At 39.6% G+C, this 18,106-nt stretch overlaps 1 protein-coding gene across 7 annotated transcripts in view; it reads right to left on the reverse strand.

Annotated features, from left to right (window-relative positions):
• Positions 1-18,106, reverse strand: part of KLHL13 (kelch like family member 13) — a 278,952-nt gene that overhangs the window by 23,497 nt on the left and 237,349 nt on the right. For all 7 annotated transcript variants that reach the window (XM_088794842.1, XM_088794843.1, XM_088794841.1 and 4 more), the window contains one exon: positions 8,999-9,794. In XM_088794842.1, the coding sequence (XP_088650968.1) occupies positions 8,999-9,794 (796 nt within the window). The remainder of the gene's footprint in view (positions 1-8,998; positions 9,795-18,106) is intronic.

Below are 18,106 nucleotides of genomic sequence, written 5' to 3' on the forward strand. Positions count from 1 at the left end.
GTAGGGGTTGGTTTCCATTAAAAAAAAAAGCAACGCTTATGGAGCAGGAGAAAAGTTAAAAACCCAGCCTCTGGCTGGAATATTCAGAAATAAAAGCAAGAGTTTCTTTAGAACCAAAATCTGCTATTATGCAGAAACAGTGGGCCCTAGAACCTGGAAAGGGCAAGTGACACATATACTTTTCTTATTTACACAGAGAAACATTAACAGATAAAATTCAGAAGAACTCATTGATATTGTTCTTTTGGGAGGTAATCAGGGCAGGTTATAGCAGGCTTAGTTATCTCAACAATAAAGAATGTGACAAGATGGGACAGTTGACTTCTTGCTCCCTCTAGGATACAACATAGGAGGAACGCTAAAGGAGTGGGGTTGCGTCTGGAAAAAAATTGAAGCTCCTCATTTCTTGGTTTTATGTAATGACTCTTTTTGTCCTGAAGGATCTCCTGGAATCAAGACTTTCACTTTGAGTGCACTTAATAAGTCAATCACATAAATTTTAAAACAAACTTACAATATATTTTAACTTAAAATATTTACTACAGATTGGATTTGCTGGGAATATTGATTTTAAGTAAAGCAATCATTTTCTGTAATAGTTTAGCTACATACATATTAAAAAAGATAATTTCAAAGGGAAAGAATATCAAATAGTTGGCCTTTAAATGTTTCTTCTCACTTTCAAGCTGAAATACAGAAGACTGTTTTTAATAAGAGATGGAGGTGATTTCTGAATGTCCTGAGCAAGGAAGCCAGCCCCTTTACCAATGGAGTAGTCTTCTTGTTCCCAATTGAATATAACATGTAAAAAGCTCAAACTAGGTGGGGATCAAGTCAGAAAAGAAAACCTCTAACTTGTAGGTTGTATGTAATGCCTGTTCTTGGCCTGAAGATTATAAATTCTCAGAAGAATTAGGACTCTAACCAATGTGAGCAACATATATTGAACTTAAGAGCTACATATTAACAGGGATGATAAAATCAACAAGCAAGTCTGGACTGAAAAATGTAGCTATTTCCTTTGAGAAAAAAAAATTCAAAATGACAATTGACTGCCAGGGTTGATAATATACAATTTGTAAACTTGTGAAGATGATCTTACACAAGTGGTTTTCCTAAGAAAGCACCAAGTCACTAGTTGCAGCTTGTGGGTATATCCAGACACCATAAATTTAATATAGTATAACATGAAAATAACATGTGTGGGTTGACTGACGAGACCTGAAATGGCAATTATACATTAAAGGTATTAATGCCTCAAATGCTTTTAAAAGTCTGATTATTAAAATATATTGGGAAACCTGTGTGTTTCGTAATCATGACACCTAGTCCAACAATCTGGAAAGTCTGGTCTTAGGAAAAAAGTATAATTGTGACAACAAAGGAGAAAAATTGTGGGTGGCAAAGATCAGTAACATTAAGATCATGTCACTAACAAGAAAGGGCTTGATAAGCTGAAAAGTGTAAGACTAAGAGCAGTTATTTTTGTCTCCTACAAATAGCTTATTCTCAAATCCATTAAACTACCATTTATTTCTTAGCATACTAAGGAGAATTATTCTGATAATCACGCTGAATTTATCCAAGCTAATGTCAATATTTTAAATGTCCCCAGCATTCTAGACAACTGCAAGGACTCTACAACAAAGAATAAAGCAATAGTGGTGAAAAAAAGGCCAAACAATGATTGCAATGACAGACATGTAAGGCATGATAAAAAATGTGGTCTTCCTGATTTCCCTTTTGGACAGCTATCTCATTCCAATGTTTCTAAAATAATACAATTGTATTTTCTAGTATTTATCTACATTTCAAAAGTATTATTACGTTAACTGTACATGCGACCAATCTTAGATTAGGACAAAAAAAGCGACCATCCAATAAAGCTCAGCCTACAGTGAAGAAAACTGTTTGGTATTTCACCAAGAAAGAATGATTTTTAAAACTAATAGTTGATTTTGGCTCTGGAAAAGGGGAAAAATGGCGGCGTGAGGTGAGCTGTTGTAAAGCTCCCCTGGAAATTACAACTAATCAAACAACAAAAACTCCACAATGACTCCCTGCAGAGCAGACAGGCAAGACGAAGAGGCCAACTACCAAAATCACTTACAGGTGGGAGATTCGCGAGAGCTGGGGTAGGAGGAAAGGGAGAAGTGCAGAGACGGAGCAGCGCAGTCACAGGACGCAGACATAGCTCAGTGCTCCGAGCTCGCTGCTTCCCGGAACTACCGCAGCTGCGGGACAGGGAAGAACTCGGACTGCTAGGGCACCGCTTATGGCCCACAGGGCTGAGGGGGCAGCATATAACATGGCTGAACCCAACGTTCACGGCAGAGACCTCGGAGAAAAGACTGGAGGAAGAAGGCTGAAAACGGTGGTTTAAGCCCTCACTGCCAAGCAGAGAACGGAAGCCTTAGGCACTGAGACTAACCGCCCCCTCCCACCCTCCCAGAGCTCGCCCCGCCCCCACCTGCCCAATGCGAGAAGCGGAACAGTAGCAGTGTCAGATCAAAACAACAGAAAATTTGCTGTTGTGAGAACTGTGGACTGCAGACACAGATTCGCAGCCCAACTAGTTCCGACAAAGGGGAGGGAGCTGTGGAAGCAGGACCAGCTGTGGTGGTCTCCGACAATGCTCTGGGCCACCTCTCACAACTCACCCCGCCCCTGACCCCAACTATCTGGGCCGATCCCTGCAGGAGTAAACAGAACAGCTGAAACATACGGGCTCTGAATCAGGAGCTGGAAGAGCTTTGGAACATCAAAAGATCTCGGCATACCCACCGGGACACTGCGCCCTGTGACCTAGACGAACTATTAACAGAGGAGAAACCCATCTCCCAGGGAATCCCTCCATTGTTTGAGAAGCTGGAATAGTGCAGAGAAAACATAGCACTACCGTGTGGCAGAAGAAAAATAAGCAGCAGTCAGAGAAAAAATAAAACATTCTACCAACAAGTACTGGAAAGCAAAAGAAACACCGCTTCCTATCAACCTGTTGCAGAAGCCACTCCTGTAGATGTCTAGGAAGATAAATAGTAAACCAGTAATTGCCATGAGTAACCAAGGCAACAAGATAGCTCAGAAAGAAAGTGAAAAATCTCCAGAAAAGGCATTTAAAGACACAGAAATATGTGACTTAAATGACAGAGAATTCAAGATTGCAGTTCTGAAAAACTCAACGAGATGCAAGAAAACACGGATAGGCAGTTAAATGAATTCAGAAAAACAAGCAAAGACAGCATGAGCATTTTACGAAAGAGATTGAAATTTTAAAAAAGAACCAAATAGAATTTCTGGAGATTAAGAAATCAATAGAAGAAATTAAGAATGAAATAACCAGCTTAGGTAGTAGAGTTGACGAGATGGAGGAAAGAATCGATGACATCGAAGATAGAAACCTGGAAACTACACAGATGGAAGAAGAAAGAGACTTGAGACTTAAAAGAAATGAAAGAATTCTACAAGACCTTTCTGACTCCTTCAGAAAGAGCAATATAAGAGTAATGCGCATACCAGAAAGAGAAGAAAGAGAGAAGGGAACAGAGAATGTATTTAAACAAATCGTCGATGACAACTTCCCAAACTTGTGGACAGAACTGGACCCTCAAATACAAGAAGCAAATAGAACACCTAATTACCTCTATCCCAACAGGCCTTCTCCAAGGCATATTGTATTGAAGCTGTCTAAAACCAATGACAAAGAAAGAATCCTCAAGGCAGCCAGGGAAAAGAAGACAGTAACTTACAAAGGAAAGCCCATTAGATTATCATCAGATTTATCAGAAGAAACTCTACAAGCCAGAAGGGAGTGGAACCAAGTATTCAAACTATTGAAAGAGAGAAATTATGAGCCAAGAATAACATATCCAGCAAAGATATCCTTTAGATACGAAGGAGGAATAAAGACTTGTCCAGAGCTACAGAAGCTGAAGGAATTTTCCAATACATGACCTGCACTACGAGAAATACTAACCGAAGCTATTCGACCACCATCAACAGGGACAATTTGTGGCAACCAAAACTCAAAAAGGGGGAGAGTAAAGGCCTGAACTGGAATACAGGAATGGAGAAAGTAAGCGTGCTGAAGAAAACAGAATACTCTAAATACCAAACTTTCTTTTACATAAACTTAAGGGTAACCACTCAAACAAAATCCAGAACTGAAATACATACTGTAATAAAAGAAGAAAGAGAGGGAAACATCATAGAATACCACCACACAGAAATAATAGACAACAACAAAAAGGCAAAGAAACAATGGAGACACAGACTTACCAAAAAACTAAAGATAGAATGACAGGAAATCCTCACATATCAATATTACCCTAAATGTAAACGGACTGAACTCACCAATAAAAAGAAACAGCCTAGAAGATTGGATCAAAAAACTGAACCCAACCATATGCTGTCTCCAAGAGACACATCTCAGCTACAAGGACAAGCATAGATTCAAAGTAAAAGGGTGGAAATTGACACTCCAAGCAAATGGTACCCAGAGAAAATCAGGTGTAGCCATAATGATATCAGATGAAACAGACTTCAAGGTGAAAAAGATAACAAGAGACAAAGATGGACATTTCATAATGGTGAAGGGGACTGTACAACAAAAAGACATAACAGTCATCAATATTTATGTCCCCAATAAGGGAGCACCAAAATATACCAAGCAACTACTAACAGAACTAAAGGGAGAAATTGGCCAAAACACAATTATACTAGGGGACTTAAATACATCATTGACAGCTATGGATAGATCATCCAAACAGAAAATAAATAACGAAATAGCAGCCCTAAATGACACATTAGATGAAATGGACATAATTGACATTTATAGAGCACTTCATCCTAAAACATCAGACTATACATTCTTTTCTAGTGTACACGGAACATTCTCAAGGATAGACCATATATTGTGACATAAAATCAGTCTCAGCAAATTTAAGAAGATAGAAATCATACCAAACAGATTATCTGATCACAAGGCATTGAAATTGGATGTCAACTGCAAAAAGAAAGAGGGAAAAAACACAAATACATGGAGATTATCAACATACATTTAAAGAAGGACTGGGTCAAAGAAGAAGTTAGAGGAGAGATCAAAAGATACATACAAACAAATGACAATGATAAAACATCCTACAAAAATTTTTGGGATGCAGCGAAAGCAGTTTTAAGAGGGAAATTTATCTCATTACAGGCCTATCTCAAGAAACAAAAAAACTCCCAAATAAATAAGCTCATGTTTCACCATAGAGAACTAGAAAAAGAAGGACAACTAAAACCCAAGGTCAGCAGAACAAATGAAATAACAAAAATTAGAGTAGAACTAAATGAAATAGAGAACAAAAAGAAAATAAAAAAATTAATATGACAAAGAGCTGGTTCTTTAAAAAGATTAAGAAAATTGAGACACCCTTGGCTAGACTCACTAAGATAAAAAGAGAGAAGACACTAATTAACAAAATCAGAAACAAAAGAGGGGAAGTTATCACAGACACCTCAGAAATACAAAGGATTATCCAAGAATATTATGAAGGACTATATGCCACCAAGTTCAATAACCTAGAAGAAATGGACAAGTTCTTAGTAACATATAGTCTTCCAAGGCTGAACCATGAAGAACTGGAAAATCTAAACAGACCGATCAGCAGTAACAAAATTGAATCAGTCATCCAAAACCTTCCGAAAAGCAAAAGTCCGGGACCAGATGGCTTCACTAGTGAATTCTACCAAACCTTCAAAGAGGATCTAATACCAATCCTACTCAAACTCTTCCAAAAAATTGAAGAAGAGACAGTATTCCCTAAATCATTTTATGAGGCCAACATTACCCTGATACCAAAACCTGGTAAGGACAGCACAAAAAAAAGAAAACTACAGACCAATATCTCTGATGAATACCGCTGCAAAAATCCTAAATAAAATACTAGCAAATCGAATACAACAATGCATTAAAAAGATTATTCATCATGACCAAGTGAAGTTCATCCCCGGGGCACAAGGATGGTTCAACATCTGCAAATCCATCAATGTGACACATCACATTAACAAAATACAGGACAAAATCATATGATTTTATCAATTGATGCAGAAAAAGCATTTGAGAAGATATGACATCCATTTATGATTAAAATAGTTAATAAAAACAGGTATAGAAGGAGAATACCTTAACATAATAAAGGCCATATATGACAAGCACTCTGCTAATCTCATAATTAATGGTGAAAAACTGAAGCCCTTTGCTCTACGTTCAGGAACACGACAGGGATGTCCCCTATCACCTCTGCTTTTCAACACAGTGTTGGAAGTCCTTGCCAGAGTAATCAGGCAAGAGAAAGAAATAAAAGGCATGCAAATTAGAAATGAAGAAGTTAAATTATCACTCTTTGCAGATGACATGATGCTATATAGAAAACCCTAAAGACTCCACCAAAAAGCTATTAGAAACAATCAACGAACACAGTAATGTTGCTGGCTACTAAATCAACGTACAAAAGTCCATTGCCTTCCTATATACTAACAATGAAATCTCAGAAAAAGAAATACAAAAAACAATTCCTTTTGCAATTGCAGCAAAAAGAATAAAATACCTAGGAATACACTTAACCAAGGATGTGAAAGACCTATATGCTGAAAACTATAAGACATTTTTGAAAGAAATTGAACAAGACACAAAGAAATGGAAAGACATTCCGTGCTCATGGATTGGAAGAATCAACATAGTTAAAATGGCCATATTACCCAAAGCAATATACAGATTCAATGCAATCCCCATCAAAATCCCAACGGCACATTTTAAAGAAATAGAACAAAAAATCATCAGATTTGTTTGGAACCACAAAAGACCCCGAATAGCCAAAGCAATCTTAAGAAAAAGGAACAATAATGGAGGTATCACACTGCCTGACTTTGGCTTGTACTACAGGGCCACAATAATGAAAACAGCATGGTATTGGCAGAAAAACAGACACATAGACCAATGGAATAGAATTGAGAACCCAGAAATAAAACCACATAAATATGGACAGATAATTTTTGACAAAGAAGCTAAAAACATACAATGGAGCAAAGACAGCCTCTTCAATAAATGGTGCTGGGAGAATTGGATAGCCACGTGCAAAAGAATGAAACTGGACTGCTATTGGTCACCATGTACCAAAATTAATTCAAAATGGATCAAAGACTTAAGCATAAGACCTGACACAATAAACTGCATAGAAGAAAACATAGGTACTAAACTTATGGACCTTGGGTTCAAAGAGCATTTTATGAACTTGACTCCAAAGGCAATGGAAGTAAAAGCTAAAATAAACGAATGGGACTATACGAAACTTAAAAGCTTCTGCACAGCAAAAGAAACCATTGACAAAATAAAGAGGCCACCAACTGAATGGGAGAAGATTTTTGCAAACAGTGCCTCCGATAAGGGGCTAGTATCCAGAATATACAAGGAACTCATGCAACTCAACAACAAAAAAACAAACAACCCAATTGAAAAATGGGCAGAGGACTTGAAGAGACATTTCTCCAAAGAGGACATACAAATGGCAAATAGACATATGAAAAAATGCTCAACATCACTAATCATCAGAGAAATGCAAATCAAAACCACAATGAGATATCACCTCACCCCAGTCAGAATGGCTATCATCAACAAGACAAATAGTAACAAATGTTGGAGAGGCTGTGGAGAAAAAGGAACCCTCATACACTGTTGGTGGGAATGCAGACTGGTGCAGCCGTTATGGAAGGCAGTGCGGAGGTTCCTCAAAAAATTACGAATAAAATTGCCATATGACCCAGCAATCCCTCTCCTGGGTATCTACCCAAAAAATCTGAAGACATTTATCCATAAAGACACATGTGCTCCAATGTTCATTGCAGCTTTGTTTACGGTGGCCAAGACATGGAAACAACCAAAATGTCCTTCGATAGATGAATGGATAAAGAAGTTGTGGTATATATACACAATGGAATACTATTCGGTGTAACAAAAGATGATATAGGAACATTTGTGACAACATGGATGGATCTTGAGAGAGTAATGCTGAGCGAAATAAGTCAGACAGAAAAAGCAGAGAACCATGTGATTTCACTGATATGTGGTATATAAACCAAAACCAACAAAAGAACAAGACAAACAAATGAGAAACAGAAGCTTATAGACACAGATAATAGTTTAGTGGTTGCCAGAGGGTAAGGGGGGTGGGGGGTGGGGGGTGGGAGATGAGGGTAAGGGAGATCGAATATATGGTGATGGAAGGAGAACTGACTCTGGGTGATGAACACACAATGGGATTTATAGATGATGCAATACAGAATTGTACACCTGAAATCTATGTAATTTTACTGACAATTGTCACCCCAATAATTTAAAAAAAAATTAAGAAAAAAATAGGACTTTGTGGCCTCTAATACGTATCAGATTATGTAAAAGAAAAAACAATACAACTCAGTGCTTTGTAAGGAAGAATTTTAACTTGTTCAGTAAAATACTATGTGGGCTTCTAAAACGAAAAATGAGGGAACATGCTAAAATTCTGTCCAAGATTCTATTAGAATTTAAATTAGCAGAATACGTTTTATTGTTGAGCCTTCAATATGAAAGCCATACATACTGCACTAATAAACTATTATGTAACATATTGTTTTATGAGATATAATTTGTACCCTAGCCAACAATACAGTGTTTCCCTGAAAATAAGACCCGGTCTTATATTAATTTTTGCTCCAAAGGATGCATTAGGGCTTATGTTCAAGGGACGTCATCCTGAAGAATCATGGTAGAGCTTATTTTCCGGGTAGGTCTTATTTTCAGGGAAACACGGTATATGACCAGATAAGGCATAGTGTGTGTCTAGGAAAAACAGTTTTAAGTGAAACTTTAGTTACATTTTTTGTCTTTGATTTTACAGAATGGCTTATTTTATGATTTAACAAGAATTTCAGGGTAAAGAAATTAGTCTCCATGCTTAATATAAATGCACACACTTACGTAATTCACCAGCTGCATTTCGCCCACCAACTGCATACAGATATCCCTTGAGGGCACTTAGGTGGAAGAAGGTGCGCTTTTCATTTAAAGATGCAACTTGCATCCATTTATTGTACCGAGGATCAAATCTAAAGACTGTATCAACCGCTGTTTTTCCTTTTGTGTCATAATTACTCTGTCCACCAACGACATAGAGGAAATTTCCAATGACAGCAATGCCATGCTGGTACCTTGGGGCATCCATGGGGGCTAATGATTTCCATTCATGTGCCTTTTCATCATACATGCGCAATTCCTTGCTGACAACCAGCTGCTGCCTCAGCACTCCTCCTAATGTAACTAAATGAGTGGTGTCAGACCGAATAGCAGTCCTGTCTGACTGCATAACTGGCTGCATATATGGCAACATTTGGTAATTGCTGGCTTCTAAAAGGAGATTCACACAAGTATTGTCAGTTCTCATGAAATCCACAGTTTGCACGTAATTAATGAGCTCTTGTGGTGTCATCAGTGGAAATCGTATGTTCTTCATTAACTTTGCAGCAAAGTCCATCCGAGGCTCTTCCAGGCGTAACCAGCGACAGGTAGCCTTAAAGAGCTCAAGTTCAGTGCAGTGCTTAAGGCTATTACTGGAAAGCACAAAGGCCAGCCGCTCAAAAGGGAGTTTCAAGAATTCCCCAGTGCCCAGCAATGCAGGAAAATTCTTCAAGACAAAACCATTAACGTATTTATCCACTTCTGTCAGATTGTAGGTGTTGGCAATTCGCCCAACTTCGACACAATTTTCTAGAGTAACCTATTAAGCCAATAAAAAAAATTAAAACATGACTACTTTCATGACACTCACATCTGGATAACGTAAGTTCCTGTTCTAGAATAAAAGTAAATGCTGCTTTTTACGGTCCATGTAGATACAAATAAAGATTCATATCTAAGTGCATTAATGATCTAAAGAGAATTCACAAACCATCTTTACCTACTCCAGTAGAAAGGTGACTAGAACAAAATGATCATTCAGTCAGTAGGTTAGAATTTACTCTAAGAGACAAGATTATTACCTGACTGTGGTCAAAATAATCACAGGAAGTCCTCAGTATCGTCATACATTCTTGGAATTGTGGCTGAATAACATATAATGAAATTGATATAAACAAGAGTTCCTACTGCATCTCATCAACTTGGACCTGCTGTACTTTTGTGTTTTCTCTTCCTCCCCCAAAAAATACTAACAAAATTCTGGCCAGATGGAAATTTTGGAAAAATAGAGGGTTATTCTATTATGGTTTATCTCAATCCTTTTCTAAGTCATGATTCTTAAAAGTAACTCAGCTAGCAGGGCCACTAACAGAAAAGTTCTAACACAGGATTCCTAGATTTCTCTTTCATGTAAACAGACATCATTCATTACTATGATTCATTTTGATTCCTTCAAAAGTTATTGCTTATGGTAAAACTAACTCAATAGGACAATTATTCCTAGGGCTAAGTTATTTTCCACATTATTTATCTTGAAATATAAGCAAGGGAATCAATTTCAGGAAAGTTGGAATAGTTGTGTCTACATCAAATTACTCGTGGAGTTTAGTTAGTTTCTGATATCTATTACATACCACATAGTTTTCCTTAGCTGCTGTCTTACTCTTAGCATACTCTAGTTATGCCTTGGGTCAAAATGAGCCCAGAAAAATCTCCCCAGCAAAGAGTAAATTATACCAAAAATGGAAACCAGGAAAAGGAAAGAAGCTATGGAGAGGCTTCTCTTTGGCAGGAGCTCTTTTCAATGCTCTAATAACTGATTGGTCAAAAGAGAAAAGAGGAAAATAACATGAGCAAATATTATGCAAGAAAGAACTTACAAAAGCAAGTCTACCATACAAATGTCTGGGTATATATACAAACACAGAAACAGAATACAGACAAAGGACTCAAATGATTTTTCTTAATTTACTCAGGGTGTGTGTTCAAAAATATCACATACACCTCAATGATGCAACTGCGTGGTTAACAAATTGGCAGATGATTAAGAGAAAATTGGGTAATCCTTCTATTATCCTTTTCATTTAAAAGCTAAAATGAAACTAAAATATTTACTCCTCTAGTTGAAATAATAGCCATTTAAGATATAATACCACTGAAAGCTCTAAGGACAATACACCACACAAGACATAGATTTATTGCTCCAGAATTTGAACTCTTTTAAGCAGCTGATTTTCTTTATAGAAATCACCAAAAAGTTTTCATTGCTTGTTATACTTAATAGCTATGTATTGAAAAATATCTAAAACATAATTGTAACATAAAAGAACATGGAAAAAAATTAACAAATTACGTAACTTTACAAATACATTTAGTTTAACACTGTTCAATATCTTGGATTTCTAATGTGGTTAATTAATCCAATTTTAGGAGTGGCTTGTTTTTGTCTCTTAAAATTTTAAATTGTGTAAATGAAGTTACAGTTAATACCCAATTGCCCAAACCACCTCAGGTGGAAGAGCTTCCTGTTTGAGGTAATGGATCCACTTTCTGAGGCAAGTAAGAAATAGCTCTTTCCCAGAGCAAGGGAAATTTTCATTTTTAAAAATTTACATTTAATAGTATGGGTAAGCAAAAGTTGATAACATAAAAATAATTCTCAGTTGTGCAGATTCTCATCATTGATATTATTACAAATAAAAACAACAAAGAATGGGTACATTAAATAGGTAAAATGAACCATCAGTTGTTAATCACCAAATTGAAAGCATATAAAATAAGCCAAGATTAAAGATTAGATATCAAACTGTGGAGTTAAGAAATGGTATGATGGTATTTAGTTCCTTCCACATTTCCCTCTTCAACTTTATCCAATAAGAAAATGATTACTAAAATAACAGGATAAAGAAACCAAACATTTATTTAAGGGCATTTGGAAAATATTGGTATGCTCAGATACAGACCCATAGAACTGGGAAAGATCTTGACAGACAACCTAATAAATATAGATAACTACCTACTCTTTTCTTAAAAATCACCAGAGAGATGACATAAAAATGGCAGTGTAAGGTGATCTTCTTGAAATCTCCCCTGGAATTTACAAAACAATTGAACAAATATAACTCCACAAAGGACTCCCTATGCAGCAGACAGGCAAGACTAAGAGATGTGCAACTGAAATTATCTAAAGGTGGGCAAATTGGGTGAGCCAGGGAGGAGGGAGATGTGGACCCTGCAGGAGCAGGATACAGACCGAGCTTACCGCAGTAATGGGAGAGGGAAGAATTCAGACTGTTAGTGCTCCCCTTATGGCCCACAGTCCCTCGTGAGGGATCAGCATACAACACAGCTGAACCCACTGCTCACGGCAGAGACCTCAGAGCAAAAACTGAGGGAAAAAAGATGAAAATGGTGGTTTAAGCACTCACTGCCAAGCAGAGGATGGAAGACTTAGGAACAGAGTCTAGCAGCGCCCTCGCCATTCTCCCAGAGCTCAACCCCACCCTCACCCTCCCAGTGCTAGAAGTGGAACGGTAGCAGGGTCAGATCTACAGAACAGAATAATTGCAGTTCTGAGAACTGTGGTCCGCAGCCATGGACTTGCAGTACAACTAGTTCTGGCGAAGGAGAGGGAGCCTTGGGTGCAGAACTAGCTGTGCTGGTGGTTGCCGCCATTGCTTTGGGCCACCTCTCACAACACAACCCGCTCCTGTCCCCACCTATCTGGGGGGATCCCTGGAGGAGTAAAAAGAGCTGCTGAAACACACAGGCTCCAAATGCGGTGCAGGAAGAGATTTGAACATCAGAAAGAAGATCTCCACATCTCCCCACAGAGGCGGTGCCCTATGATTCAGGTAAACTGTTAACAGAGGAGAAGCCCGCCCTCTAGGGAATTCCCCCATTGTATGAGAAGCTGGAACAGTACAGAGAAAATATAACAATACAGAGTGAGAGAGAATAAAAGGCTACAGTCGGAGGGAAAATAAAATATTCTACCAACACCACAAGAAAACAAAGGAAAGACCCCTTTCTATCAACCTGCTGCAGAACCCACTCCTGCAGATGCCTAGGAAGAGAAATAATAATTCATCAATTACCATGAATAATCAAGGTAACAAGACAGCTCAGAAAAAAATTAAAAGTCACCAGAAAATGAACTTAAAGACATGTTCAATGACAGAAAATTCAAGATTGCAGTTCTGAAAATCTGGACAAGATGCAAGAAAACACAATCAGGAATATTAATGAATTCAGAAACACAATCAAAGAACAAAATGAATATTTTCTCAAAGAGATTGAAACTTTAAAAAAGAAACAAATAAAATTTCTGGAGATTAAGAACTCAATAAAAGAAATGAAGAATGAAATAACCAGCTTAGGTAGTAGACTTGACACCACGGAGCAAAGAATCAGTGATATAGAAGATAGAAAACTGGAAATGACACAGATTGAAGAAGAGAGAGACTTCAGAGTAAAAAGAAATGAAAGAAACCTTCAAGAACTTTCTGACTCTATCAGAAAAAGCAATATAAGAATAATGGGCATAGCAGAAGGAGAAGAAAGGGAGAAGGGAACAGAGAGTATAGTCAAACAAATAGTCAGTGATAACGTCACAAAATTGTGGAAAGAAATGGATCCTTGAATCCAAGAAGCAAAGAGAACACCTAATTACCTCAATCCAAACCGGCCTTCTCCGAGGCACATTGTATTGAAGCTGTCAAAAATTATTCACAAAGGTAAAAAAAATTAAAGTATAGAGGAATGGCGGCAGTGAGGTTGTCTTCTTCAGTTTTCCTCCAGAACTTACCACAAATTGAATATCTATTACCCATCAAAGGACTCTCTGCTCATCACACAGAACAGCCAAGAGACTCGTAGGATTACATGAAGGTGGGCAAATTGGGCGAGCAGGGGAAGAGGGAAGGGAGCAGAGTGGAGACTAGGCCAGCATCTGCTGCTGTGAAGACGCAGGGGGTCTCAGGACAGAACAGAGACCACAAGAGCCAAGAGGTGGGCTCTTTCCTAGCATTCCACAGCTGATCTCTCCTGCCGAAGAGAGCAGCATATCCACCTTTTTAGGCAGTAACCTCAGATGAGACCTCCAGCTGGGCCCTAGGTCAGACAAAGGACATAAAATCCACACCTGGGCCCCTCCCCCCACTTTCCCAATCCTAGCCCCGCCCTTCCAGAGACTCAAGCTGGCCCCTGAACTGAGGAGTAGTGTCAGATTACAGAGGAGCCCTAGGGCTCAGGCTCTGGGAAGAAGAAGCTTGTAGCTCTGACCCAGGGAAGATGCTGGGAAGAGTGTGATATTGCTGGGCTGAGAGAGAGAAGACTCCTACATCCCCAGCCCCCAAATTTTCTGTCCTGTGGGTAGAGTGTGACAGGGCTGGGCTGGAAGAGAGAAGACTCCTCCATCCCCAGCCCCCTCCTTTTCAGCCTACCTAGGGAAGGGCAATAACAACAGCTGAGACATTCCCAGGGATCAGCAGTAGGAGGCAGACACAGCTCTGGACTATCAGCAGCTCAGAAATCTCCTGCCCTCCACACACACACACACACACACACACACACACACACACACAGGGAAGAAATGCCCTAAGACTCAGGAGATCTGGGCACAGGGCTGGTTGTGTTACTCTCTGTGCACATATGTGCAGGCAAGAGCAGAAACTGCATTGATTTTGTAAAAACTACCATCCAGACCCGATAGCCCCACTCATCTAGAACTGCAGTCCTAGGGTCACTCTGGGCACTAGGTGACCGGCTCTACCTGCACAATACGCAGAAGACTCTTTGGTACAGCAGAGGACAACCTGGAGATTATTTGGCGGGCTTAAGCCAAGACTGGTGCTGCTTTTTTTGTTTTGCTTTGCTTTTCTATTTTTGAAATTTTGCATATGTTGAGTGTGGGTTATTCGTTGTTTTTACACGTGAGTATACTTGGTTTTTTGTGTTTTTTTGTTTTTTGCTGTTGTTGTGCTTGGTGATTTCCTTTGTTCTGAAATTGCTCAACACCAGGGCCCAGTTCAAGAGGCACAAGATTCAACACACCCAGAGGCCAACACCAGACCAAACCAGAGTATTACCGGGTTTGACCTACAAGTGACACACCCAGAGGAAATTCTCTACAGGCACAAGTGCCCCTAGGGCCCAAGCCTCATTTAAGTGGTCACCCCTAACGCAGCAGAATATCAACTGTGGGCAGAGCCAAGTCTCACAACTAGTCACCCTAGGAGTCAATCCTACCTACTGACAAGCCAAAAGCAATTAAAGATCAACTTTAATAGGACAATATACACAACAAAAGAGTCACCTTTGGAGCACAGGCACAGGAGAAGAAGGAAGTGGTGCAAGTGAAATATAAAGGACACAGACTACATAAGATCACCCAGCAAAAACCAAGAACCATAGGGGATCTACCTAATACATCAAAGCAAACACAGGGAGTCAGCCAGAATGGGGAAACAAAGAAACATTTCCCAAATAAAAGAACAGTAAAACCTCCAGAATTGGAACCAAATGAAATAGAGGTAACCAATGTATCAGAGACAGAGCGCAAAACACTGATGATAAGAATGTTTAAGGAGACTTCCGGAAAAATGGCGGCGTGAGGTGAGCCTCTGTAAAGCTCCCCTGGAATTTACAACGAATCGAACAACAAAAACTCCACAAAGGACTCCCTGCACAGCACACAGGCAACACGAAGAGGCCCACTACTGACTGAAATCACCTACAGGTGGGAGATTTGCGCGAGTGGAGGGAGGAGGAAACGGAGAAGTGCGCGGAGACGGAGACGCGCGGGCGGAGGACGCAGACCTAGCTCAGTGCTCCGAGCTCGCTGCTTCCCGGAACTACCGCAGCTGCGGGAGAGGGAAGAACTCGGACTGCTAGGGCTCCGCCAGGGCTCCACAGGGCTGAGGGGACAGCATATAACACGGCTGAACCCAACGCTCACGGCAGAGACCTCGGAGAAAAGACTGAGGGAAAAAGGCTGAAAACGGTGGTTTAAGCCCGCACTGCCGAGCAGAGAACGGAGCCTTAGGCACTGAGACTAGCCGCCCCCTCCCTCCCCTCCCAGAGCTCGCCCCGCCCCCACCTGCCCGGTGCTAAAAGCGAAACAGTAGCAGTGTCAGATCAAAACAACAGAAAATTTGCTGTTTTGAGAACTGTGGACTGCAAACACAATTTCACAGCCCAACTAGTTCCAGCAAAGGGGAGAGAGCTGTGGAAGCAGGACGGGCTGTGGTGGTGGTTGCCGCCATTGCTCTGGGCCACCTCTCACAACACACCCCGCCTCTGACCCCACCTATCTGGGCGGATCCCTGCAGGAGTAAACAGAACTGCTGAAACCTACGGGCTCTGAATCAGGAGCTGGAAGAGCTTTGGAACATCAAAAGCTCTCCGCATACCCACCGGGACACTGCGCCCTGTGACCTAGACGAACTATTAACAGAGGAGAAGCCCGTCTCCCAGGGAATCCCCCCATTGTGTGAGAAGTTGGCATAGTGCAGAGAAAACATAGCACTACTGTGTGCGAGAAGGAAAATAAGTTGCAGTTGGAGAAATAATAAAACATTCTACCAACAAGTACTGGCAAACAAAAGAAAGACCGTTTTCTATCAACCTGTTGCAGAAGCCACTCCTGTAGATGTCTAGGAAGAGAAATAGTAAACCAGTAATCGCCATGAATAACCAAGGCAACAAGATAACTCAGAAAGAAAGTGAAAAATCTCCAGAGAAGGCACTTAAAGATACAGAAATATGTGACTTAAATGACAGAGAATTCAAGATTGCGGTTCTGAAAAAACTCAACGAGATACAAGAAAACACAGATAGGCAGTTAAAGGAACTCAGAAACTCAATCAAAGAACAGCATGAGCATTTTACGAAAGAGATTGAAATCTTAAAAAAGAACCAAATAGAATTTCTGGAGATTAAGAACTCAATAGAAGAAATTAAGAATGAAATAACCAGCTTAGGTAGTAGAGTTGACCAGATGGAGGAAAGAGTCAGTGACATCGAAGATAGAAACCTGGAAATGACACAGAGAGAAGAAGAAAGAGACTTGAGACTTAAAAGAAATGAAAGAACTCTACAAGAACTTTCTGACTCCATCAGAAAGAGCAATATAAGAATAATGGGCATACCAGAAGGAGAAGAAAGAGAGAAGGGAACAGAGAATATATTCAAACAAATTGTCGATGAGAACTTCCCAAATTTGTGGACAGAACTGGACCCTCGAATCCAAGAAGCAAATAGAACACCTAGTTACCTCAATCCCAACAGACCTTCTCCAAGGCACATTGTATTGAAGCTGTCAAAAATCAACGACAAAGAAAGAATCCTGGGAGGTGGGGGGTGGGAGATGAGGGTAAGGGGGATCGAATATATGGTGATGGAAGGAGAACTGACTCTGGGTGATGAACACACAATGGGATTTATAGATGATGTAATACAGAATTGTACACCTGAAATCTATGTAATTTTACTAACAATTGTCACCCCAATAAATTTAATAAAAAAAATTAAAAAAAAAAAGAGAAGAAGGTAACCTACAAAGGAAAGCCCATTAGATTATCATCAGAGTTCCAAGCAGAAAATCTACAAGACAGGAGGGAGTGGAAACAAATATTTAAACTGTTGACAGAGAGAAATTATGAGCCAAGAAAAATATACCCAGCAAAGATATCCTTTAGATATGAAGGAGGAATAAAAACCTTTCCAGACATACAGAAGCTGAGGGAATTTTCTAATACACGACCTGCACTACAAGAAACACAAAAGGAGGCTATTCGACCACCATCAACAGGGACAATTTGTGGCAACGAAAACTCAAAAAGGGGGAGAGAAAAGGCCTGAACCGGAATACGGCAATGGAGAAAGTAAGCGTGCTGAACAAAATGGAATACTCTAAATATCAAACTTTCTTTTACATAAACTTAAGGGTAACCACTCAAAAGAAAATCCAGAACTGAAATATATACTGTAATAAAAGAAGAAACAGAGGGAAACATCACAGAATACCACCACACAGAAATAACAGACTATAACAAAAAGGCAAAGAAACAATGGAGACACAGTCTTACCAGAAAACTAAAGATAGAATGATAGTAAATCTTCACATATCAA

Source organism: Rhinolophus sinicus, chromosome 18 (assembly GCF_057876585.1).
Source record: "Rhinolophus sinicus isolate RSI-liver-muscle chromosome 18, RSI-T2T, whole genome shotgun sequence".
Lineage (NCBI taxonomy): Eukaryota > Metazoa > Chordata > Mammalia > Chiroptera > Rhinolophidae > Rhinolophus > Rhinolophus sinicus.